Raw genomic sequence first — 25310 nt, forward strand, 5'->3', positions numbered from 1 at the left:
ATTGCATCCAACTTGTGGCAACCATATGAATGAGAGATCTCCAAAATGACCTGTCTTCAACAGTTTTACTCAGCTCCTGTAAACTCAAGCCTGTGGCTTTCTTTAGACAGACAATCCATCTTTGGTATTCCTCTTTTCTTGCTGCCTTCAACTTTCCCAGCATTATTGTCTTTCCCAGCACATCCTGCTTTCTTAGGATGTGCTCGAACTAAGTTAGCCTCAGTTCCATAATTTTTGCCTTCAAAGATAGTTTAGGCTTGATTTGCTCTAAGACCCACTTATTTGTCTTTTTGGCAGTATCTCCTCTAGCATCATATGTTAAACAAATTAATTTTTTCCCTGTCTGCTTTTCTTTACTGTCTAGCTTTCACACTTGTACATAGTAATTAGGGATCAATAGTGTGGATGACCTTGGTCTTGGTCTCCAATGACACATCCTTATGCTTGATTATCTTTGTTCCCTGCTAGTCTGCAATACTTGGTTACCACTAGGTTATTTCAGGTAAACACAGTTCAGGACACATTGTAATAGACCTAGCTTCCATGTTTCAGTCCCTGAAAAGGGATATGTCTGCATATGGGTGCTCCAGAAGCCACAAGCTTTTGGAACAAAATCCAATCACTCATCAAATCCACCAAGTACTTTGTCTGAAACCTGTGTATGTTTATAGAAAACAATGTTGCATCTCAGAAATATGTGGTGTGTATGCTCTTGGCCTCTAAGGATGATTCTATTATTCATGTCCTCTGAATCTCCCCCACCCCATCCTTTCAGCAATATGAAAATTGAGTCGCCTTAAAAATTTGGTGTGCATGTGCTTGGCTGTGACTTGTAAAAGACTGAGGTCACAAAAAAGGGATAAGGCAGTGTCACATACAGCACTGATGGTACCTGTCTGTCATGGGTTTGGAGGGAAAGTTCCATCCTATGGGGAGTGGAAGGCGGGACATCAGGGGGAGGAGCTGTACTGTATATATATGTGGAGCTTGTGTGGAGAGTAAGGAGTTGGAGTCTGTGTGTCAGACTGGGTACAACTGTGTGTCAGTTAGTACCTACCTGATAGGTTCAGGTTTCTATCTGGGTAGCCAGAACTGATAGGTTCAGGGTCTGTGCTTTACTTTAAAGTGTTCTGTGTGAACCAATTTGTTATATGTATATGGTTGGGACTATGCCACATTACATTATCCTATTTACCTGATCTTTTTATTTACCCTGTTTGTTATTTCAATAAACCTTATTCCTTTGTTTATTCAAATCCATTCCTGGTCTGTGTGACTCCTTATAGGGAATGGTTGGTGGCAGCATACTTAAAGTGTGGCATACTCCAGTAGGTCTGGGGTTGTCACATTGATTGGTGGCAGCGGTGGGATACGACTAGTCCAGTTGTCCAGTGGTCCAGCAAAGCCTTGGCAAGTGTGCCCAGAGCAAGGGGGGTCTAGTCAGGGACAATCTGAGGGCGCGTAGGTAATCTTCTAGGCTTACCTCACGGGGAGGTACGCTAGTGGAAGAACGTGCCAACTCAGGTTGGGGGGACTAGATTAGGGAGCTCTGAGGCAACCTGTTTTGGCGGGAAAGGGCTGAGGCAAAGCTGTGTGAAGTAACAGTGATCTAGCCTGTCTGCTGAGAGGCCTAGCAGAGGGGGTGAATTCTGCCTGGCAACAGTTGCAAGTTAGTGCTGAAGGAACAGCAGCAATCTATAGAAGGCTGGTTCTGAGGCAAAAGGAAAAAAGTCGTCGTTTTATTTTGAGGCTTGACTTTTGAAGGCAGCCTGTTCTGGGGGGGGATTATGCCCTTGACTCGAAGCCAAATAGCAGAAATGGGTGAAGTGAGAGATCCACAGGTAGACCAAGGTTCTGAGGAAGAATTTGGCTCAGTGCAGGATGAGAGCACGGGAGAACAGAACCCAGAACTCAGAAAAATGCTCCTAGCCCAACAGCATGAACTGAGGATGAGGGAAATAGAAAGGGAAGAGAAACAAAGGCAATTTGAAATGGAGGAAAGGGAAAGGGAGAAACAAAGACAATTTGAATTAGAGAGAGAGAGAATGGCGTTTGAAAGGGAAGAGAAACAGAGACAGTTGGAGGTAGAAAAAATGGCGTTTGAGTTAAGAAAATTGGAAATGATGAACCAGAACAATAATAACAATAGAGATTCTGAGGTGGGCCCATTGTCTAAAACTGACCTGAAGAAATTCCCTGTGTACAACAAGGGAGATTGCCCTGAGGTGTTCTTTTCCCTCGTGGAAAGAGCGTTTGTGGACTTCTCAGTAAGGGAAACTGAGAAGATGACCATTATGCGATCTTTAATCAGTGGCAGCCTGGCAGAAGTCTATGCAGAGATGCCAGTGGAACTGCTGAAAGACTTCGCTGAGTTTAAAAAACTGGTGTTTGCCAGACATGGGATAAATGCTGAACAGCTGAGGCAAAGATTCAGGTCACTCACAAAGAAACCAGAGCAGACTTTTACCCAAGTGGGGGCCCAACTGGTGAGGTTGCTAGAGAAATGGCTGTCTCAGGAGGGGACAGAGACCTTCCAGCAGCTCAAAGACCTGATAGCGCTGGAACAGTTTTATTCAGTCCTGCATGGGGAACTGAAGTTCCAGGTGAGGGAGAGGAAACCGAAATCGGTGGCAGAAGCGGCACAGATCGCAGATTTTATTTACCAAATAAGAAAGCCCTTAGGTGCTGAGGGGAAATCTGTAGGTAAACCCAAAGAAACCTACAGCAAGTACTCTCAGGGACCAGGGAAAAACCAGCAAGGGGGAGGGGCCCATGTTGAAGGGAAGCCCTCAGACATGAAACCACCAAGACCTCAGATTTTGGAGGGAAAACCAAAACCAGATGAGAAAGACTCCAAGTACAGCAGAAAATGTTATTTCTGTCAAGGAAAGGGCCATCTAATCTCAGAGTGTGAGAAATTAAAGCAGCTAAAAGGAAATGTGCCTCATGATTTGAGTGGAACCAAGCCAAAAGCTGTGTTCTGTGTCCAGACAGAGCAAAGCTCCTTGCCACTGAGGGAGCCTGTTACCATGGCTACTCACTCTGGACCAGTTACATCTGCTGATCAGGCTGAGGAAAATGGTCCTCTTGTGGAGGTCAAGCGCTGCTTACTAGTGAGGACAGATTCGCAGTTGTTTGAGACCGCAGGGGTGGACGTAGGAATACTTGACCATCAGTATAGGGGGCTAAGGGATACTTGTTCCCAGGTGACCCTGTGCCATCCAGATATTATTCCTAGGGAGTATATAATCCCAAATGAGAGCTTGAAGGTGGCAGGGATTGAGGGGCAGGTGATCTCACTGCCAGTAGCTGAGGTACCTGTGAGCTTTCAAGGCTGGAGGGGAGTTTGGCGGCTAGCGATTTCATCGACTCTGCCAGCAGCCGTGCTCGTGGGAAATGACCTGGCTGAACATGTGAAACGGGTGCTAGTGATTACACGTTCACAAGCTACCACGGGGACAGTTCAGGGGGGTACTGAAGAGCCCGAGGGTGGAGCAGATGAGGGTAGTTCCGAAGCTGTGGTAGAAACCTTAACCACAGACAGCAAATTTGGCCAAGAGCAAAAGGCAGACGCCACTCTCCAAAAGTGTTTTGAAAAGGTGACAGACACCCAGCTAACACCTGAAACCCCAGCGAGATTTCGCGAGGAAAAGGGAATTTTATATAGAGAGACCCTGAGGAATATCTCAAAAGGGGGAGATGGGATCAGAAGTCAGCTAGTGGTGCCTGAAAAGTATCGCCCCATGATCTTACAAAGGGGGCACTCTGACATGTTTGCTGCGCACTTAGGGGTGAACAAAACACAGCAGAGAATCACACAGAATTTTTACTGGCCTGAAATAGGGAAGCAGATCAAGGAGTTCTGTAAACAATGTGATGTGTGTCAGAGGCAGGGGAATAACCGTGACAGGACCAAAGCGAAGTTGTGCCCTTTGCCTGTGATTGACACCCCGTTCAAATGTATAGGGGTGGATATTGTGGGACCTTTGCCCAAGGCCACAAAGAGGGGGAACCGGTTCATCCTCACCATTGTGGACCATGCCACGAGGTACCCCGAAGCCATTCCCTTGACTAACATCGAAACTAACACAGTGGCAGATGCCTTGGTGGGGTATATGTCCAGGATGGGATTTGCCTCAGAAATAATCACAGATTTGGGCACATCGTTTACGTCAAAGCTCATGAAACGGTTATGGCAAATCTGTGGAATTAAACACAAGGAAACCACTGCCTATCACCCCGAAAGTAATGGGTTAACGGAGAAGTTCAATGGGACTCTGATGCGCATGATTAGGGCTTACTTGGCAGAGAATCCAAACAATTGGGACCAGAAGCTGCAATCCCTTTTGTTTGCTTATCGATCAGTGCCCCAAGCCAGTACCGGGTTCAGTCCGTTTGAACTTTTGTTTGGGAGAAGGGTGAAAGGTCCACTGGATTTAATCAAACAAAATTGGGAACAGATCACCCAGGATGACCCACAAGATGTTGTGACCTATATAGACTCTTTAATGAATGACCTGAAGAGAAACCTAGAGCTAGCAGCAGAGAACCTGCAAGCTCAGAAGGTCAGACAGAAAACCTGGTATGACCAGAAAGCCAAGGAGAGGCACTTTAACCCAGGGGAGGAAGTGCTTTGGCCTAGGCCCTGCAAAGAGAACAAACTGCAGCTGGGTAGCCCAGAAATAAAATACTTGGGTCGCATAGTAGGGGGAGGAGTGATCAAACCCCTGGAGGCCAAGATAGAAGCCGTTCGTGATTGGCCCAGACCCAACACCAAGAAAAAAGTCAAATCATTTCTTGGGTTGGTGGGCTACTACAGAAAGTTCATCCCGAGGTTTAGCGAGATGGCGACTCCGCTGACCGATCTGACGCGGAAGAAGACTGATGACCGCATCCCGTGGACCAGCGACTGTGAGGAGGCGTTCCAGAGGTTGAAGCAGGCGCTCATCCATTATCCAGTGCTGCGTGCTCCTGACTTCGATCGGGAGTTCATCATCTACACCGATGCGTCTAACAGCGGGGTAGGAGCAGTTCTTTGCCAGGAGGATGAAAATGGTGACCAGCATCCAGTGTCCTACCTGAGTAGGAAACTCCAGAAAGGTGAGAGACATTTGGCAACCGTGGAAAAGGAGTGCCTGGCCATAGTATACGCGATTCAGAAGGCCAAACCTTACATCTGGGGAAGACATTTTGTTCTGTGCACTGACCACTCACCACTGCAGTGGTTAAAGACAATGAAAACCCATAATAGTAAACTTATGAGGTGGGCTTTAAACCTGCAAGATTATGACTTTGAAGTGAAGGTGGTCAGAGGGTCAATGAACTGTGTTGCTGACGCATTGTCAAGAAGACCCGACGAGTGAAGACGGCGAAGAAACCATGGACTATGTATATTTTGGTGACCAAAAGTTAAATGTACTTGTTTATTAAACATGCTTGGTTTGTATTAATAAAGGTAACTTAATGTATTGTAAATATTAATGTTTAAATGCATAAATGATATGTTTAACCTAGAGTGTAAGTATGAGTAAGTATGGTATTGTGTTATAATGTATAACTGTTTTGTGTTTTGATCCTGGTTGTTTTTTGGAGAAAAGCACTTTAGCTTTTCCCCTGCAAAACAACTTATAAAGAGGGGAGGTGTCACATACAGCACTGATGGTACCTGTCTGTCATGGGTTTGGAGGGAAAGTTCCATCCTATGGGGAGTGGAAGGCGGGACATCAGGGGGAGGAGCTGTACTGTATATATATGTGGAGCTTGTGTGGAGAGTAAGGAGTTGGAGTCTGTGTGTCAGACTGGGTACAACTGTGTGTCAGTTAGTACCTACCTGATAGGTTCAGGTTTCTATCTGGGTAGCCAGAACTGATAGGTTCAGGGTCTGTGCTTTACTTTAAAGTGTTCTGTGTGAACCAATTTGTTATATGTATATGGTTGGGACTATGCCACGTTACATTATCCTATTTACCTGATCTTTTTATTTACCCTGTTTGTTATTTCAATAAACCTTATTCCTTTGTTTATTCAAATCCATTCCTGGTCTGTGTGACTCCTTACAGGGAATGGTTGGTGGCAGCATACTTAAAGTGTGGCATACTCCAGTAGGTCTGGGGTTGTCACAGGCAGGAAATTTTATTGATGGACATTAGTGGTAACCAACGGGAGAAACCATCTATCACAGATAACTGTCATTAGATCATGTTCAAGAGATCAATCACAATGCAAAGAGGTTGGCCGGGCTGGATCTCATGGGACGCTGCTGTTCGTCCGCAAAACTTCTGCCTTCTGGGGCCTCCCATCAGAGCCTCGCTCCCACCCTTGTGGTGGCGGCGTGGCCACCTACCCACGCCGAAGTGAGGCTGGGCCACCACCGGCCCAAAAAAGGAAGGGTGGACCGATGGGCGGACAGACGGGCAAGCGAGCGACACAGGTGCGGAAGGCAGAGATAAACCCCATCCTTGGGTTTCCCCCCTGTGTCCCTGGGAAGAGGAGCCCAGTGCACCCCTGCCCCATTGCCCTGGGACCCCTAGCGGAGCAGAAAGAGGAGGCGAGGCGGAATCCCTGCATGCCAGCCCGATCCTGCGCCCGCTTCCCATTCAGCACCGTTACCTCCCCCCTCCACTCTGCTCTCCCCGGACAGTCCTTCCACCCACAGGCTGCGCCATGCTGGCCCTTCTGGGAGAGAGCCTGGCTAGGACAGGGAGAGGCGGCAGTGGCAGCAGGACCCCCTTTCGGAGCTTGGAGGTGTCTCCGTCCTCGGCTCTCCCCCATGTTGCCGTCCCTGGGAAGAGGAAGAGGAGCCCGGTGCACTCCCATCCCGTTGTGGAGCGGGAAGAGGAAGCGAGGGGGAACCCCGCGTGTCAGGCCCGATCCTGCGCCCACCTCCCATTCTGCGCCATCGCCTCCCCTTCCCTCTCCCCAGGAGGCCCTTCCACCCGCAGGCCGTGTCACACTGGCAGCACGGCCCCCCTTTTGGAGCTTGGAGGTGGCTGGAGGCTGGTAATGTTGGCCTCTCCGGACCTTAGCCGGGCAAGAAGCCGCCCGTGCAGACAGGGCAGGTGGCCAAGGGCGCAGCTTGGCAGGGCGTCCCCACTGCTGCGGGAAGGGGTGGCAGTGGCGGCGTCGGCGTCCGGGGCCCCGACAGCTCCTTGGGCACAACACCACCATGCCCTCCATCCCTACTGCTTCTACGACTACTACTACTCCTGAGGTGGTGCAAGGCAGGATCCGTGTTCTGGATTTAAAAGCTCCCTGAGCCTGGCCTGGAAAGGTGGGCTGGGTGCCCTGGTTGCCTCTGGCAGCAGCCAACGATGTGCACCAGGCATGCCTGGCACAAGCCACCAGGTATTAATTAGCCCTCCCTCCTCCTCCTCTTCCTCCTCCTGCCCCCCTCAGCCCATCCCATCGCCCTCTTAATGGGGGGCAGGAGACCCAGCCACCCCTGGAAAAGGATCCTCACCCCACCCTGTCCCCACCCCAGAACTGCACAGGGATTTGTTTGGACATGCAGGAAGGTGCGCCTCGACAGCTGCAGGCTGGCAGGGAAGGGGGAGTGGAGGACACCTGCATCCTGGCACACAGTGGAGGGTCAGTTCCTTCTCCCCCCCCCTTCAAAAAGCAGGGGAGAAAAGGTGGTCCCCAGGAGGCTGAGGAGGCTTGGGACCGGTAAGGTGCTGCTTTTAAAACAAGTTTTGGGTGGCTTTTGGGGTTTTTTGGGGGGGAGGAATTGAGGGTCGGGTTTTGTTTTTTTTTTGTTTTTTCAGTCCCAGCATGGGACTTTCTCTGTTTACATATTTTTATTTTGGTATATATATTTTTACTATAGCCCCCCCTGCTTGGGAACAACAAGAATTAAAGTTAATAAAGTGTGGCCCTAATTAATCCAACACCTGTGTCTTGCCTCTTTATTCTGGGGTGGGGGTGGAGACAAAGGGCACAATACATGTAATGTGGTTGATTCATAGCTATCCTCCAACAACCTACTGCATAACAAGTATGCACAGACGTTCCACCCCCACCCCCATTCACGGATGCCAGCAACAGCAGCCCCCCCCCCGGTCCTTGGAAGAATGGTCTTCAACAATCCGGTCCCTGGCATTAAAAACATTGGGGGCCACTGCTCTAGTCAGCATACAGAACAGCAGTTTTGCTTGGCATCAGAGTAGTTCTGGTCTTGTAGGTTTTCTACAGTTCTTTTTTTCTTAAAGAGAAGAACCTCACCATGTTGCTTTCTTTGTTATACCACTTCTCACCTATTCTTAATCTCTACTTAGCACACATTCTTCCTCACTCAGTGTAGCATACATACTGAATTCTGTTATTAAGATACACATCCCTTTAACTTTTCCCTCTCTTCCAGCTCTTGCTAGTCCCGTAGAGATGTTCAGCAAATCATTCTGGTTTCAGAACAATTTTGTAACATATGGCCCAAAATTGTGAGAGAAAGATAGTACAAGCGCTATACAGTATATTTTTTTAAAAAGCTGACCCTTTTCCCACTGATAACTTCACTGACAAATATATGGTAGGTCCTGCTTGCTTATGTGGGGATGAATGAACACAAATAAAGATCTCAGCAGAATATTTGGTGGGTGGAAACCTCTCTCTTATGTGCCATATATTTCCTAAGATGAATGTTGTGCACAGAGAAAAATGCATGTTGTGCACAGAGAAAAATGCATGTTGCATTTTACATTATTATATGTAAAATATAATATCAATTATATATATTTAGCAATTTATTTTGCTCAAATCAATATCTATACTATAACAAATATTTTAACATCTAAATATTAATATTTTGCAAAATATTGATGACAATGTGTGATTGAAGCAGTTAAAGTTACAATAGAAAAACAACTGTCATGGTTATGTCATGGTTATCAAACTGGGCAGTGTAGACATTACAAACATTACAAAGGAAAATTGAAGAGGGCAGAAGTAGGCCTACATACACAAATTCCAGTGTATGTCTAAAGGATTAAATAAAGAACAAGGATTCTTAGCACAGTATGGCTGAAATTCTTTTGCACAGCTGTGTCTGTGTAACAATGATGAGTTTGATCAGTGATGAACTGCCTATGATCAAAGGCTTCCTCGGAGGATTCTGGGTACATGTCACTTTATCACACTGTGTACAAGTCAAGTGCACCTGGAAATTGCCTTTAATTAGTGCTAAACTCATTTCTATTAAATTCACAGACCTGTGCAAGAAGATTTCAGCCTATTTATATTAATAAACTAATTTTATGTAACATCTTATGTATGAAATAGTTGTTTTCCTTGCCATGCTCTGCCTTAGAAACAATCTCTAGCATTTTCATGACAGCTAAATTTACTGATACACAGCTAATCACTCATCCTGCAGTTTTCAATAATTAATAGTCTCACTGACAGCCTCATTGCTGTGTTACCTATACATTGTCATTTTATCTCCTGGCTGTATCTTCAGTGAGTCATGATCTTGACAAGACAGGGATATATGGAAATGTAGATAGCACAGTATGAGCATTTAATGTGTCTGAGGAAGTGGATGTTGGTTCATGAATGCTCACACTGAAATAAATCTATTATTTTTTGTAGCCTGCATAATTAAATTGTAAATCGCTCTTTAGGGCTTTTAGCACTATGGGATGGTATATAAGCAGGACACTTTGTTTGCTTTTACTTTTAAAACCAACAACATTCTGTCCTTAGCTTCCCTTTTCCTTTCTCACCTTTTATTTGGTCAATAAGCTGAAATAAGACTCACACAGCTACCTCTTTGGAATACAGGAAAAAGAAACAGCACCTAGCAAATATGTATTTATCATATGAAGTTTGTAACATAATGGAAATCTTATTTCTGTAATAAAAGTCCTAAAATCTACAGGTTTTTAATAATTAAATATTATGTAAAATTTACAAATTATATTAGTTTTAACTGAAAATTTTAATTTGGAGCAAGGGAGAGCAATTTTGGTCCTTCCAATCATTTTGGCCTACAACTCCCCTTAGTCCTAGCCAGCACAGCCAATAATCAGGCATTATGTAAGTTACAGTTCAAAAACATCAGACCACAAGTGCCCATGTCTTTGATTAATAGATACCCAAGGTATTAGCTTTTCTCCTTAATAAAGACATAAGCAACTGAAATCCAGCAGCAAGTAGTAACCAAAGACCTATTGAATCAGCAGAATTTAGGGAGTAGTTTACTTACTAAATCCCCACAGCTTAAATGGGCCTACTCTAGTTGCAATTTATTACTGGCTCTCAGCCACTATATTGTATAACAATGAATACAAACAGAATGGTTTACAAATGAGGGAAACCAAAGTAATCATATTGTAATAATTTCTATTTTAATCATATGACATGCTCAGCCTAATCAAGCATGCAGATGATTTGGATATAGAAGCACGGTTCTTTATGTGCTGCATAAGGTAACTTCCCTTTCCAAAGGAGAATTCTCTCAGCCTGATTTCCACCTCTCACCAAGCAACCAAGGCTGGTAAAGCTGATTATATCAACTAGATATTGTGGGATGCTCTCAAGGACATCCTAAGCCTTATTTATTTATTTATTTATTTATTTATTTATTTATTTATTGGACTTATATACCGCCCCATAGTGCTACAAGCACTCTCCGGGCGGTTTACAATTTTTAATTATACAGGCTATACATTGTCCCCCCAGCAAGCTGGGTACTCATTTTACCGACCTCGGAAGGATGGAAGGCTGAGTCAACCTTGAGCCGGCTACCTGGGATTTGAACCCCAGGTCGTGAGCACAGTTTTAGCTGCAGTACAGCGTTTTAACTACTGTGCCACGAGGCTCTTAGCAAAAATTAGAATAGAATAGAATAGAATCTGCTACTGCACTCAAGAAGCTATTGCTTAGGATTACCAAACATAAAGCAAACAATATTCCATCACCTTAAATACTGAATGCACTAAATGTAAAACAGAATGAAATTGAATAAAACATTATCTATATAGTGCTATTAACACTGAGACACAGTCTTTTTAATCACAGTGTACTCACAGTTCATTGCTCAACTTATGATAAAACAAACAGTTAAGAAGAGTGTTTATGGTACAGTTTTTAAAATTTGCGAATGTCTACTATTTCAATTACTGGTCCTTTTGGATGTGAGAGGGATATATAGATGGATTCATAATAAAAGAAGCAGCTGATTCACATTTAAGAATGGTAATTCTATCTTTTGATACTGCTGGCCATGTTCCTTGGAAATATTCCTTTAGTATGTGAGGAGATACCCTCTATGGAATAGTAAAAAAAATCAGCTCACAATTTGCAGGAACAAAATGCAGTCTAGCAACTTATGACGGACATGGTTTTAACATTTGACAGCTAGATTCATTGTTGGTTTAACAGCCAATCACTGGTTTTGACGACACAAGCCTAATGAAGGGTTGGAATATAAAAAGCCCTCTTGGAATATACAAGATTCACCAGAGTAGTGAGTTGTCTCAGATTGCATTTGCCTTCAGTGATTCACAGAGTACTGAAAGATTAAAAAAGAACTAAAGGAAAGAGAAAAAGAAAAGAAGAAAAAGGACTGCAGTGAATGTTAGATCATGCAAAAGTTTAAAAGGTATCTTTATATTTACCTTCTTGTATTAATCATACCTGGTCCAGTGGATTTAAATGAAAACAACCAGGCAAATGAGAACATAGAAAAAGATGGACCATGCAATGCATGTACATGGAGGCAAAGTACAAAATCTTCAAGAATAGAAGCTATAAAAATTCAGATCCTCAGTAAACTGCGTCTGGAACAAGCACCTAACATTAGTCGGGATGCTATAAGGCAACTTTTACCTAAAGCTCCTCCACTACAAGAACTAATTGATCAGTATGATGTTCAGAGAGATGATAGCAGTGATGGCTCTTTGGAAGATGATGATTACCATGCTACTACTGAAACTATTATTACAATGCCTACAGAGTGTAAGTACTGTATCACTTTATAAAATACTGCTCTACTGATTTTTGTGTTAGAAGCAACAAGCTCCTTTTAATATTCTCTAATAAACTGTTTATTGAAGCATGCAAGCGGGGATAGAAGAACATATTTGAAATAATTTGAATAATGGTATTTTCCCCTTATATATAATATCTACTACACATTATATATATCTAATGCAATATGTAATATATAAGAAGCATTCCCATCAACCATTGCTGAAAAGGTGAAGAAAAAGACATTTAATCTTATTTTTTTCAATACTTTAGTAGGGCATTTGTGCAAAGTTTCAGAAAAATAAATGACAGGAATATTATAAAGATAACCTTTTGAAGACACCTGTTTTTAAGAATTTGCTGAAAAGTGGATAGAATTGAAAATGTTAAACATTTAACTTCGGTGCCCTCATATATTATGTTTTCACTATACAGGTATATCAATTAGAATTATGCCATGTTTTGAGTATGAAAAACATGAAAAATGCAGTCCCCAATCTACAGTTTTCGCATCTTTCAATGCTTTTTAATGTCATTTTTCTCCTTCTCTTTTGGCATTTTAAAACAACCACCACCACAAAATAAACTCTTGCTTCTGCTCCTTTTTGTGATTCTGGCCAATAATTGATAATATAATACACCTTCAAGACATTACAGAAGCATAAAACCAATTATATTTGGCCACATGGTGGTGTGAACAGAGCTGCTTTGCTCTCAGTTTGAAATTCCAATTCAGCTTCAACGTCTCTCAAAGCACATTTAAACATGCATCATATTGAAAGCAATACAGTATAGACAGCCAATATCCTATGTACTATAACTCCACTGTGGCATAGTAGTTTCTTCATTAATAATTATTAATTGTGTCCTGTCAAGTTTGTTCTGACTTAGGGCACCGCTTTCTAGAGTTTTTTTTAGATACAGAGTAGAGTACTCAGAAGTCGTTTACCATTTCCTTCTTCTGGGGGCACTCTGACACCATGCAAATAGACCAAAGCTACACAGGCTGGCTTTTCTCGGACAACACTTAGTGGGAAATCAAACTCCAGCTTCTGACTCTGCAGCTGGACACCTAACTCACTAGGTATCTGAGCTATTCAGCCAGCCGTTTCTTCACTGGCAATGTGACCACGTAAACAAACAAGCAACAAACAAGATTTTATCCAGTTCTCATCGGGGACACACCCTTACTATTACAAAAACACTGGAGCACTCCGCATTCCCTGAAATTACTGAACATGATTGATAAGGAATTTTTTGAGAGTTGCAGAAATGTTCACAACACTGCACTCAAGCCTGGTGTAAATATGTTTTCATCTAATCTCATAGGGCTGTTGACAATTATTAATGAAACAACCTATATCTTTATATTACCATAAACACAAATGAAATATCAACAGTGCAATCTTTTAAGTATTGAATGAATGAACAATTTAGCAATTCTATTATTTGTGTTATAGAGGAATGAAAAGATTTACTGAATGAGCAGATTTCTGAGTTTCTCCAGTTTCTTAGTGCTAGGCACCTGGCATGACTCCTATCAAGTATCTTTTGCACAGATTATATTATAGCATCTTATGTTCTTAATTAGCTAAAGTATTTGGCTGTGGCAGCAATTTTCAGAATAGCATTTAAGATGACGATGAAATGAAATGAAAATCTGGGCACATATGACTTAGATTTACTACAGGCAGCATAGTGAAATACATATCTCTGAGTTAATTTGGTTTGGCATTATAGAAAGTCCAATAAATTCAACATCCGTCAAAAAGTGTTGTGGGACCTTAAAGATCAACATATTCTATCTGTAACAAGCTTTTGTGGGCAGTAGCCCTTCTAAACAGGAAACGACAGCTGATTCTTTCTCTTTATATAAAGATATTTTAGGAATTGACTTAGAAAGATGTTACATGACACAGTCTTTTTTCAGGCTGAGTACTCTGAACAGTGTGTTCAGTATCCCTGGTGATTTTAAGTGGGGTGAGGGGAGTGTATTTCAGAGAGTGATTTGTACAGCTGGTCAGCTAGTATAACTACATAGCTTCCGGAAGACTCCTTGGGTATATTCCTTCTCATAGGTCACTAAAATTATAAATATAAGCCTCATGTCTTCACCAGAAATCAATATAAGGACTCAAAAAGTATATGCTACCAACACTTTTTTGTAAGAATATTTTAGGCATAACTTTGAAAGTAATAGTTCTAAAGGGAGAGAAAATTTATTTTTCTAGAATATCTAAAGTAAATAGATATGTAAATAAATTACACATTTGTCACAACATTTTAATTTTTTCCCCAGTCTTCAAATTATCTGAATATTTTTCTCACCTTCCATACAATTCAGTGGATCTGTTCCTTTTCAGGATAATCTAAAACATCCTAAACTTCTGGCATATCATGTGTTGCTTTAATAAAAACATTCATCATCGTTATCAGAATCTCAAAATTCTAGATTTATTCTTTTCTCCTCTTTTGATTCCCTGCCATCTGTCCAATTCTTCTGTGGTTTTAATTGTAAAAGTTAGCTTTAAAATGACATATAAATTATCTTTAAAATAAGTTTTAAGAAACAAGCCCTAAAGAAACCACTATATTTTATGAGTACTGTAAGCTGCTTTAGAAATTCTATTTAAAAACATAGGAGGTAGATTTAACTTAGTACAAAAAAAAATGATGCACATAAGGCCACAATCTATTGTCAAGGCACTGTTTTAAATTTCAAAAATGATTGCCTCAGTTCTAGACCAGGACAGAGCAGATTATATACTGCACGCATGAATAAACAGAGCACAGGGCATACACTCTGAAATATTTGTATGGGATATAATATGTATTTCTGTATATATTCCTTATTATTGGATGTGACCTTTTCCTCTTTCCCATGCAGTATGTTTATGCATGTCTGGCACTTCAGTCTTTCTGGGGAATAATGTTTTCACACACAAGTAGACTGGGTATAAAATTTTGTTACATATGTTAGGAGGTATAGCTAACTGTGACAAAAGAAGGATTGGATGTTTATTAAAATATAAACTCTCTGATTCTATCTCTGGCCCTAATATGGTAAATAGGAAAACCAATTAGATTTGCATATACCTGGGAAGCAGGAAATTTTTAAGGGTCGGATCATACTTCTGCACTATTAAAGAGCAGGCCGGGTAGGTGGGGCTCATCAGCCATGGAAGGCAGCCCATCTAGGAGAAGGAAAACTTTGATTTCAAACCTCCACTGCCTTGTGGCTATATCCACTGATGGAAAAAGCTTCAGGAGATAACTTTGAGGCAAAATCTGGAGCTGGAGTCCTGAAGGCAGTTCGTGTTGTTCTGCCAACTCCTGCGACGTTGCTGGAACCAGTTGTATTGGCTCTTGCCTTTCCATTGGACCATTTCAGCAATGTGAAGAGGGGGGATCTGCTGCTTGGGTAACAGCCTATCCTCCATATTACTTTACCCAGGCTTCATGCTCTGGAAAGGAGACTCCTTGATTCAGAGCATGTTACCACAGTCTCTCGAGACTGAAGGATGCCTATGCGAACATGGTGGGAGGGATAGACCTAGAAGGCTTTTAAAATGGATATACTTTATGCATTGTCTCACTAGACAAGGGCAAGCGCCACTTTTACAAATCACAAGTTATTGCTACGAAGTCCTACGAAGCCATTTAGAAACACCATTAATTTTAATGCTTTATTTTTCAAATGTTTCTGGTTGCTTGCAAACATGTAATGTTTTCTATCCATTCATTTATAGCTGATTTTCCTATACCAGTGGAAGGAAAACCAAAATGTTGCTTTTTTAAATTTAGTTCTAAAATACAGTATAATAAAGTAGTGAAGGCCCAGTTGTGGATATACTTAAGACAAGTCCAAAGGCCTACAACAGTATTTGTGCAGATCCTGAGACTCATCAGACCCATGCAAGATGGTACAACTTCTACTGCAATACGATCTTTGAAACTTGACATGAACCCAGGCACTGGTATTTGGCAGAGCATTGATGTGAAGAGTGTGCTGCAAAACTGGCTCAAACAACCTGAATCCAACTTGGGCATTGAAATCAAAGCACTGGATGAAAAGGGAAGAGATCTTGCAGTAACATATCCAGGACCAGGGGAAGATGGCTTGGTAAGCTACATATGAAAACCTACAGGAACATTCTTTTCGTTTAGCATTTGCAAATGAGATTTAATTTATATTAATAAAATAGGCATGTTCTAAGCCTGTGGCCATATGCATTGTCTTTTCCAATACTTGCTTCCAGATAAATCTGATTAGCTTTACAATGTGAAAGTTCCTGAAAGTCATTGTCCTAAACCTTACTGGTAATTATAGTAGGGTTACTGAATCATTGGGAACTCCGTGAGTCACCATTTATGTAACTTCTGTCAATTGGATGGGTTGAGACTACCAATTGTATTTAAGCCATAGAATCAAGAGATTGGACATTTTACCTGCTTTCTAACAGTTTAAATGACCATTATGCATGAATGCAATCCATTTTCCTATCTATTGCATTTTCTATCTACAACATGTTTATGTAATTAAGTCACAAAAAGGGACATTCAGTTCTTAACAGTACCTTCCACTGTGAATTGCTAGGTTTTTAAGGGGCAAATTTTCATAGCCTTTATATTCAGTTAACAAAATAATAATAATTGCTCTCCAGTTTCCTGTTTCTATATAACTATGGTGAGTTAGGCAACAGTTACTATAGCTAGCACATTCAAGCAAACATTACAATAAATATGGAATAAGAACATTTTAAAAAGCTGTTGTTTCCCACCGGAGTGCTGTCTTTGATAATGGATGTATTATATTGCCATAATGAGCAGCAGTCAAAGACAGCTTTATCCCATATGAATGTGCTTAATCCCTGTTTAAAGCCATCTAAATTGTTGGCCATCATCAGATACAGCACCAGTAATTTTCATAGTGTGCTGCCTGAATAAGTATTTCCTTTTGTACTCTTGAATCTCCTACTGTTCAGCTTCATTTAATGACCCTAGGTTCTACTATTATAAGAAAAGAAGAAAAACTTCCCTCTAACCAATTTCTCCATATCTGAGGACAACTCAATAGAAGGCATTTTACTATATTGTTAGGAATAACTAGTCTAGTCTTTTTGTGGAAGCATCTGTAATTGCAAGTTTTAGAAAACGATGTGGCTTCAATGAAGTCAGTGATGTGCAGAAAAATGAATTGCCAGCTAGCAACTCCAGATACACTTTAGTTTGTACTCTTGTAATGCTACTCCCTCTGGCAATATTGTTTATTTAATCTAGACTCAGATGTTTTTAGAGAAGGCACAGACATATGAAAAAAAATTAAAATAATGAGAAATATTAAAGAGAATTCAACATTTTCATTCCTTTACCAAGGAATTCACACCTGTTCAAATGATCTCTATAGAAACAACAAGAAACTATAGGTGCTTCCAGATGGATGGTTTCTAGCACTATCACTTAATTACCTTTATCATGATCCATCATATAACTCCACAAATTGAGTTTTCCTGTATCTAAATATGTGCTCCTTCTCAAAGCATCACTGAACTTATAACTATTTTTGGGGTGTTAAACATGTCCGAAGGATTCAGTGCTCCTCTTTACTGCATCTAGATAACAAGCGAAGCAAGCCACCCTTCCCAAATCTTCATTGTATTTCTGCTCACAAATACAGTGGTGCCTCGCTTAACGGGTGCCCCGTTTAACAACGAATCCGCATACCGATGCGGATTTTGCGATCACAAAAGCGATCGCATTGCGATGTTCCCTATGGGCCCCATTTTCCCCCAGCTGACCGGCGGGGGCATCGGAAGGACCGCGGGGGAGCTTCTCAAGCTCCCGCCGGTCAGCTGGGGGAAAATGCCGGCGGGAGCTTGAGAAGGACCGCAGGGGAGCCATCTTCCTCCGACGAGGCGGCGGTGTGCGCTCATTCCCAGGCCAGCTGCAAGCGGCGCTTTGGCCGACTCGCTCCTCCTGGGGCGGCGGCGGCAACAGGGGAAGGGAAAGGGCCGTGGCGCGGCCGGGCGCCTGGCTCCGCCTCCCCCTCTTCTTCCAAAAGCCGGCAGCCGTCGGCTTGCTCTTCCTGGGCCGACGGAAGGGGAAGGGAAAGGGCCCTGGCGCGGCCGGGCGCCTGGCTCCCTGTCTCCCGCTTCACCTCCTCCTCTTCCTCGGGAGGCTCCTTCTGAAGGGCCCGCTGGCCAGCTGGGGGGAAATGCCAGTTGATTGGTGGTTCCAAAATGGCCCCCCGCTTACCGAGGCAGCGAAAATGGCCACCCATATGGAGGATCCTCGCTGAATGGTGAGTTTTTGCCCCATAGGAACGCATTAAACAGGGTTCATTCCTATGGGGTTTTTCTTTCCGTTTAGCGATGTTTCCAGATAGCGACATTAATCCTGGAACGGATTAACGTTGCTATGCGGAGCACCACTGTAAAGTGCTTTATGTATTTGTGAAGGCTTTCATGGCCGGGATCTAATGGTTGTTGTGGGTTTTTCGGGCTGTTTGGCCGTGTTCCTCCTAACGTTTCGCCAGTCTCTGTGGCCAGCATCTTCAGAGGACAGCACCAGTGCTCTGGTGTACAGTGGTGCCTTGCATTATGACGTTAATTCGTTCCAGCGAAATCGCTGTAGAACAAAAATGTCGTAAAGTGAAATTAAAAAGCCCACAGAAACACATTAAAACCCATTTAATGCATTCTGATGTGCTGGAAACTCACAGTGCAGCGAAGATCCTCCATAGGGGGGCAATTTTCGCTGCCTGTGCAGCAAGAAATCCGTCCCAGAAAACAGCGGGGGGCATTTTGTTTACCCGGTGGCCATTCTGAAACCGCTGATCAGCTGTCCGAAAATCATCGTTTTGCGAAGACTCCGTTCCCGAAGCAGGGAACCAATCATTGCAAAGTGAAATTCCCCCATAGGAAACATTGTAAAGCGATCGCAAAAAGTTCGTTGTAATGTGGTTTCGTCGTTAAACGGAGCAATCATAAAGCGAGGCACCACTGTAGTTTGCCAGCAAGCCTCCGAATGGAAAAAGGCAGGGGAAGAGGGTGGGAAATTCAAAAATGGTGCTAGGGAAGTCTTCAGAGGCTTGCCCAGCACCATCGGAGGACTGCCGGGGGACCTCTGAAAGTGGTGATCGCAGTTGCAGGGGACCCCCACCAGTCCTCCAATGGTGCTTCCTCAGCTCCCTACCTGGTAAGTGACTTTTTCAGAGTTTTTTGGCCCATTGGAATGCATTAATTAAATTTCAATGCATTCCTATGGGAAAACGCACCTCGCAAGAAGAAAATTTCACAAGACAGGTCTCGAAGAACAAATTATTTTTGTCTTGTGAGGCACCACTGTAGAATTCCATTTTCTAGCTCAAGTGCTGCTGCCCTATCAGGCACTTCAGGCATAGCAGGTTCACATTCCTCCAACTCTCTGGCACTGATGGAAAGTGTATCCAAGTTTTGACTGAATGAGTCCACTGACTCTGCCTTATTGGCCAAGCCATTGACATGGTAACCATTGATGCTGTCCTTCTCTGATGAAGCTGCAGATTGTTCCTCTTCAACGGATGTTGGCTTGCTTGGATCAGGAAGACTGGCACTTCTGTAGGAGCTTTTGGTTTAGTTTTCTTCTTTTTCTTTGTAGTTATTATTCCTTACAGTGGGGTCTTGACTTGAGAACTTAATCCGTATTGGAAGGCGGTTCTCAAGTCAAAAAGTCTGTAGGTCAAGTCTCCATTGACCTACAGTGCATTGAAAACCGATTAATCCCGTAACAGGCCGTTTTTGTTCCATTTTGGTTTTTTTCTGGTCTGTAAGTCAATTCTCAGGCTGCAAGTCAAACCTAAATTTTGCGGCCAGAGAAGTCTGTAACTCAAAAAGTCTGTAAGTCAAGCCGTCTGTAAGTCAAGGGTCCACTGTATTTCAACACTGCATTGGAACTTCCTTCCATGAAAGACTATCTAGTCCGCATGGTGATCAGAGTGCTGATACACTAAAATAATGCCATTTTTGCTGTGGTTGGAGATTCTTGGTCTTCTGGCACTGATCTTTTCTTTCATGTTTTCGAAGGTACCTCCTTAGGCCATTACAGTAATGAACTGTATACAATAAAAAGAAATCCTGATGAATCCTTTACTTCTTGGACATAACAGTTTAACTGTGCTGAGAATACACAGTGAAGAATCTGTTTCCATAAATACTAGAGAGTTTCAGGTGTTTTTCAAGTGATCCTTTGTATAAAGGCCAGAAATGCCAAATATTTTAATGCCAATCTTCTGTCACAAAGCAGAAACATGTTGCTGTTTTTCAGGTTTCTACAACAAAGATCCCCAATCATTGCTCTCACCACCTATTTATAACTATACAATATTTATTTGAGAAATTTGGTATATTAAGAACAAAAGGAAGTCAGGATTTTAAAGACCAACAACCTCCCTTTAACACATTCCTATTTTCTTATTTTGCATTTCCTTTTTACTCCCTACTGTAGTTTTGATTTGAGGGAAATTTGGAAGTTTGCTATTATGCAGATGCCTTCAAGCCCTTCTAATGGGGTAATTGAAAAATTAATGGTTATGATCCAAAGATCCCCTCTCTTTACATAGTCTTCAGTCATGAACTTTAGAATTCTTAATGGAGTTTTTAAATGTTTGTTTGCAACCAACTATGTCCCTTAGCCAATCCATCACTGGCACAATGGATTTCTCCTCTTCCTACAGATTGCACATAACCCCATATATCTTCTGGAAAGTCAGGGATCTCTGCAGCAGATATGGAAGGGGAGGAGGGAGGAAGAACAAGTCCCACTGCATGAATGGAAATATGGTCACTTGACATCAGAAATACCCAATTCTTTGAAAATCATGCTATATAATGAACTGCTAGTGAAACTACTTTGTATAAAGCATACCGTAGTTTCCATTATAGTAAGGGGGATGGTTACTTCTGTTCAAGATAAACAAGTCTAAAACCTCATTGGATTCATGGAGATAGCTGCATATTTCCTTCAATTCCACACTAAAAAATAGGTTTTTAACAACCATGGATGAACATGCAGAGTAAAAGAAATGTAAAATGGATTTATTTTACAAGTATTACCACATGCAATTTTAAAAGAGTATTTCTTAAGGATAAGGGGGGAGAGTTTGTATTATGAAATTATAGCATTCAAATGCTAAGCTAAGTTTAGGGGGGAAATGTTTGGTCTAATCCAGTTGTCACAGCATTGGTACTTTCTTCAAATGTAATTCCTTTTCCTTTTTTCATAGAATCCATTTTTAGAGGTCAGGATTACAGACACACCAAAGAGATCACGTAGAGATTTTGGTCTTGACTGTGATGAACATTCAACAGAATCTCGCTGCTGCCGTTACCCACTGACTGTGGATTTTGAAGCTTTTGGATGGGACTGGATAATTGCACCCAAAAGATACAAAGCAAACTATTGCTCAGGAGAATGTGAATTTGTTTTTTTACAAAAATACCCACACACTCATCTTGTACATCAAGCAAATCCAAGAGGCTCAGCAGGCCCTTGCTGCACACCTACTAAGATGTCCCCAATAAATATGCTGTATTTCAACGGAAAAGAACAAATAATATATGGAAAGATACCAGCCATGGTAGTAGATCGTTGTGGGTGCTCATGAGCTCTTCATTAGGTTTGCTACTCCATAAAATATTCCCTTCAGCAATTTCTGAAACTGTGAATTTTTGTACAATAAGCCTACTTCTAATAGGCTATATTCTAGGTTATCAAAAAGATTTCTTACCAGAAAAAAACTACAGTACGTGAACTGAAGGACCGTTTAATGAAAGTGCTGGTTTTTAACCAGTGAAAAAGAGAAGCTACAATCAAACTTACAGGATTTCACAATGAATTACTCATTCTGGAAAGAGATCTGTTTTCACATATGTAAACAATATAATCATATACAGCAGGTAGAAATAGATAAAAACAACCTCCTTCTATTCCAAAGAATGCAAAGGAATGACCTATTAAATATAGTCTGAACAGTTTAATTTACTGTTCCATTTACATTAAAGGATATATACTGGTGACAGATAGAGTGAATAGAGTACCACTGGATTGTCCTCAAACACTTGAATAAGTTTAGAGTTTTAAAACTGATAAGATGAAATTCCACAAAACAGAAACGTCCACAAATTAGGGTAGGTACATTGTGTTTCCATTCCGTTTATAATTAATATGCTCATTACTTTCTGTCAATGGTGCTATCACAGTAAACTTTCAGTCTAATCCCAATAATTGCTGTAGGAGCCAATAACCAGAGATTGGGGTGTGCTAACAAGTATACCTCCAATGGCCAGAATCCAAAAACAAGCCCTTCTCAGTTTCATCCCCCTCCCTCTTTGCTTTAAAAATCTGCTTCAGCTCAGATGGACTAGAGAACCTTTCAGAGCAAGTACTGTATCTGGGCAGCATGGAGGGCTGCAAGGAGGAGGGGAAGAAATTCTCACGAGTAGCAGTTGCACAATATTGGTTTTATAGCATAGTAACAAAACTAGATGTGCTAGAACTGCAGACACCATGGAATCAAGATGGTGATGGTAATCTCTCTTTTCTCAAGTATAATGTATTAATTATCTACAAGCAATGAGGATTTCTTGAGGGATTGTTGGCTTTAGCGGATATCCACATTACAGAGAGTGATAAAAGGAAAAATTGTCCACATTGCAGCATTACAGTTTGCACTATGAAAAACCAATGGATAGAATTAATAAGTACAGTATTGTAAAAACAAAACATTGATATATTACTAAGTTTGTGTAATGTGTATATGTATATGTACATATATACACATACAATATTTTATTGTAAATAAATGTTTGTTTTTTAATTTCTTATGAAAATACCATGAATATATGGGGCAACAGGTTTTGGACTAGCTTGTTCTATCATGTACAGTTACATTTCTAACAATGATAGAAGTTATTTTTTCCTTGTGCAGCCAGTATGCTATGATCCAGTGTATATTTTTGTGCTCCTGAGAGCTGTGACATACATATGAAGTTCCCTGCCTCAATTACTGTTCCACTCATCTGTTGTACACTTGTTGCTCATATGGGTTCTGCTAAATTAATTTAAAATGAATGACAAAGCCTGTATGTAAGCATTCCATGTGAATATAGATTAGTGGATCAGAGCAATTGTGAATATAATTACTTCCAGATCAGCAATGTAATCCGCAGGACAAGTATATAGTTATTTTTCTTCTTTCTTATATTTGTAAAATACAGAAGGAGAATAAATGTGGCACATTATTGGTTGGAGCCAAATATGTCTTTCCATGTGTGGAAGGGAAAGTTATTTCATGCTAAAGCATTGTACAATAAAATTGAACAAAATCCCAAGATGTCCTTCCACTTGCAAAGACCTTGCATAGAGAATCTAATTTTTATATCAGTATGTGAAGCTGAATTCTTGCATAAGTATTTTTAGAACTTCACTAATAACTAGTTTTGCTCAATTTGATTCCAACCCAATCAATTATAAATTTTGTATTGATTCAGTTGAAACATTAAATTTCATACTTTTAGTAATATATCAATATACTGTTAACAACAAACCCCCTTAATATGTTTATTAATTGTATTTTTCTTAAAATCTAAAATCGTACAAATATTTTATTACCTTTATTTTATAAGTATGTAATAAACTTCAATTTCCACACATTACTGTATATTTTGCTCAGCATTATCAGTAATTTTTAATTAAAACAAAATCTACCTATTTCCTATTCAGGGACGTTCTTTTCAAATGTGAAAGATTATTGAAAACATGCTTAATGTTCAATAATTGCTATAATTTCTGTTAAAATATTTTCATTTTTGTACAATATCAAATCTCTATTTGTTGTATTCTGGATTCAGTTTATTGTTTCATTTTCATGAAATTACAGCAGAGTATCAATCGCTTTGTTTTCTTCTCTTCTCTACTGTATATATAACAAAAGCAGACTTTTTCTAATATTTAAACTGGATTAAAAATATTTTTCTGAATTGTATTTAGTTGTCACAATTTAAATGCCTATTAGTGATGCACTGTTCTGGGTGCTCCAGATGAGGCTTTTACCCATCCTCACTGATTTCTTCCTGGGTTCTTCTTCCACGCATGATCTACCCCCTTGTTTTTCCACCATTTCTTCCATCTTTTTTCTTACCAGAGAAAGTCTGTTAAGGAGAAAGAGTTGGAAAAGCGGTACAAAGACTTCTTACTATTAGTGTGAAGAGCCCTTTATCTGGAAACACCCCAAAATCCAAAAATAATACATGCATGTAAAACTCTTATTGACAGTGAAGCTGCTGACTTCCTCTTCTGGCAGCATCACCTCAAGCTTAATGGAATGTTACTCTGGAAACAGCTATGTGCGACACTGCAAGAGGAAAGTGGAAAGGAATGGCTGGAAACCCCTTATGTATGTGCGGAAGAAGACAAATGGTCTTTCTGGATCCTAGCCACAGGATTCAAGGAGACTTAAATATGTCTAGCTCTCTAAGCCTACCACAGCCAGAATTTGTAATACTAGAGAGACGGATTAACTAAATGGCATACCGTATTTTTCCGTGTATAAAATGACACTTTTCCTAAAACAATTAGAGGAGAAATTGATGGTCGTTTTATACACGGAAGGAGGCAGAGGCAAAAGAGCAGTCGCACGCGTGTTTGGGCGCCTCTTGCTGCTGCTGGTGCCCAATTGCCTCCTCCAGGGCTCATGGTTTGTCCCCTCCGGTAACGGAATCAGCAGGAGGCGGAGGCAAAGCAGTTGCACTGGAGGAGGTGATCGGGCGGGCAGCGGAGGCATCAGCAGCAGGAAAGACCGAGGTGGAGGAGCAGTTGCCCATTAACTGCTCCTCCGTCTCCAGCAAGAGTCAACATTAGGGGGTGGTTTTATACATTGGGGGGGTCGTATACACAGAAAAATACAGTATTTTCTACACGCTCTGGTAGCTGATATTGCAACAAATGTAGCTGTATCCATGAGAATACACTGCTTCCCCGAAATTAAGACCTAACCTGAAAATAAGCCCTAGTTTGATTTTTCAGGATGCTCATAATATAAGCCCCACCCAAAAAATAATCCCCAGTTAAGTGAAACCCTGCCCTCCACTATTGTGCAGCAACCAGAGGAAGATGACAAGACTGTCTTTGAATAAATATAGATTGTTTTAAATGGAAAAAAAAACATGCCCTGAAAATAATCCATCTAGAGTGGTCTTAACTGACCAGATAGGCGGGATATTAAATAAATAAACAAATAAACAAACAAACAAACAAATAATACCTAATGCATTTTTGGGAGCAAAAATTAATATAAGACCCTGTCTTAT

At 41.3% G+C, this 25310-nt stretch overlaps 2 protein-coding genes across 2 annotated transcripts in view; one reads left to right on the plus strand and one right to left on the minus strand.

Annotated features, from left to right (window-relative positions):
- AKAP19 (A-kinase anchoring protein 19) overlaps positions 1–25310 on the minus strand; it is a 144947-nt gene that overhangs the window by 65133 nt on the left and 54504 nt on the right. The gene's annotated exons all lie outside the window — the stretch shown is intronic.
- On the plus strand, positions 7196–24245 carry MSTN (myostatin). Its single transcript, XM_020802864.3, has 3 exons — positions 7196–11952; positions 15714–16087; positions 21227–24245. The coding sequence occupies exons 1-3, from the start codon at positions 11580–11582 to the stop codon at positions 21605–21607; spliced, it is 1128 nt and encodes a 375-aa protein (XP_020658523.1). The 5' UTR covers positions 7196–11579; the 3' UTR covers positions 21608–24245.

The sequence above is a fragment of the Pogona vitticeps genome, chromosome 1 (assembly GCF_051106095.1).
Source record: "Pogona vitticeps strain Pit_001003342236 chromosome 1, PviZW2.1, whole genome shotgun sequence".
Taxonomy (NCBI): domain Eukaryota; kingdom Metazoa; phylum Chordata; class Lepidosauria; order Squamata; family Agamidae; genus Pogona; species Pogona vitticeps.

Bases quoted from the DNA above. Each gene is read 5' to 3' on its own strand.
- MSTN (XM_020802864.3), top strand. From the start codon at position 11,580: ATGCAAAAGTTTAAAAGGTATCTTTATATTTACCTTCTTGTATTAATC. The intron at 11,953-15,713 runs GTAAGTACTGTA...ATTCATTTATAG, and splicing joins TATTACAATGCCTACAGAGT to CTGATTTTCCTATACCAGTG. The intron at 16,088-21,226 runs GTAAGCTACATA...CTTTTTTCATAG, and splicing joins GACCAGGGGAAGATGGCTTG to AATCCATTTTTAGAGGTCAG.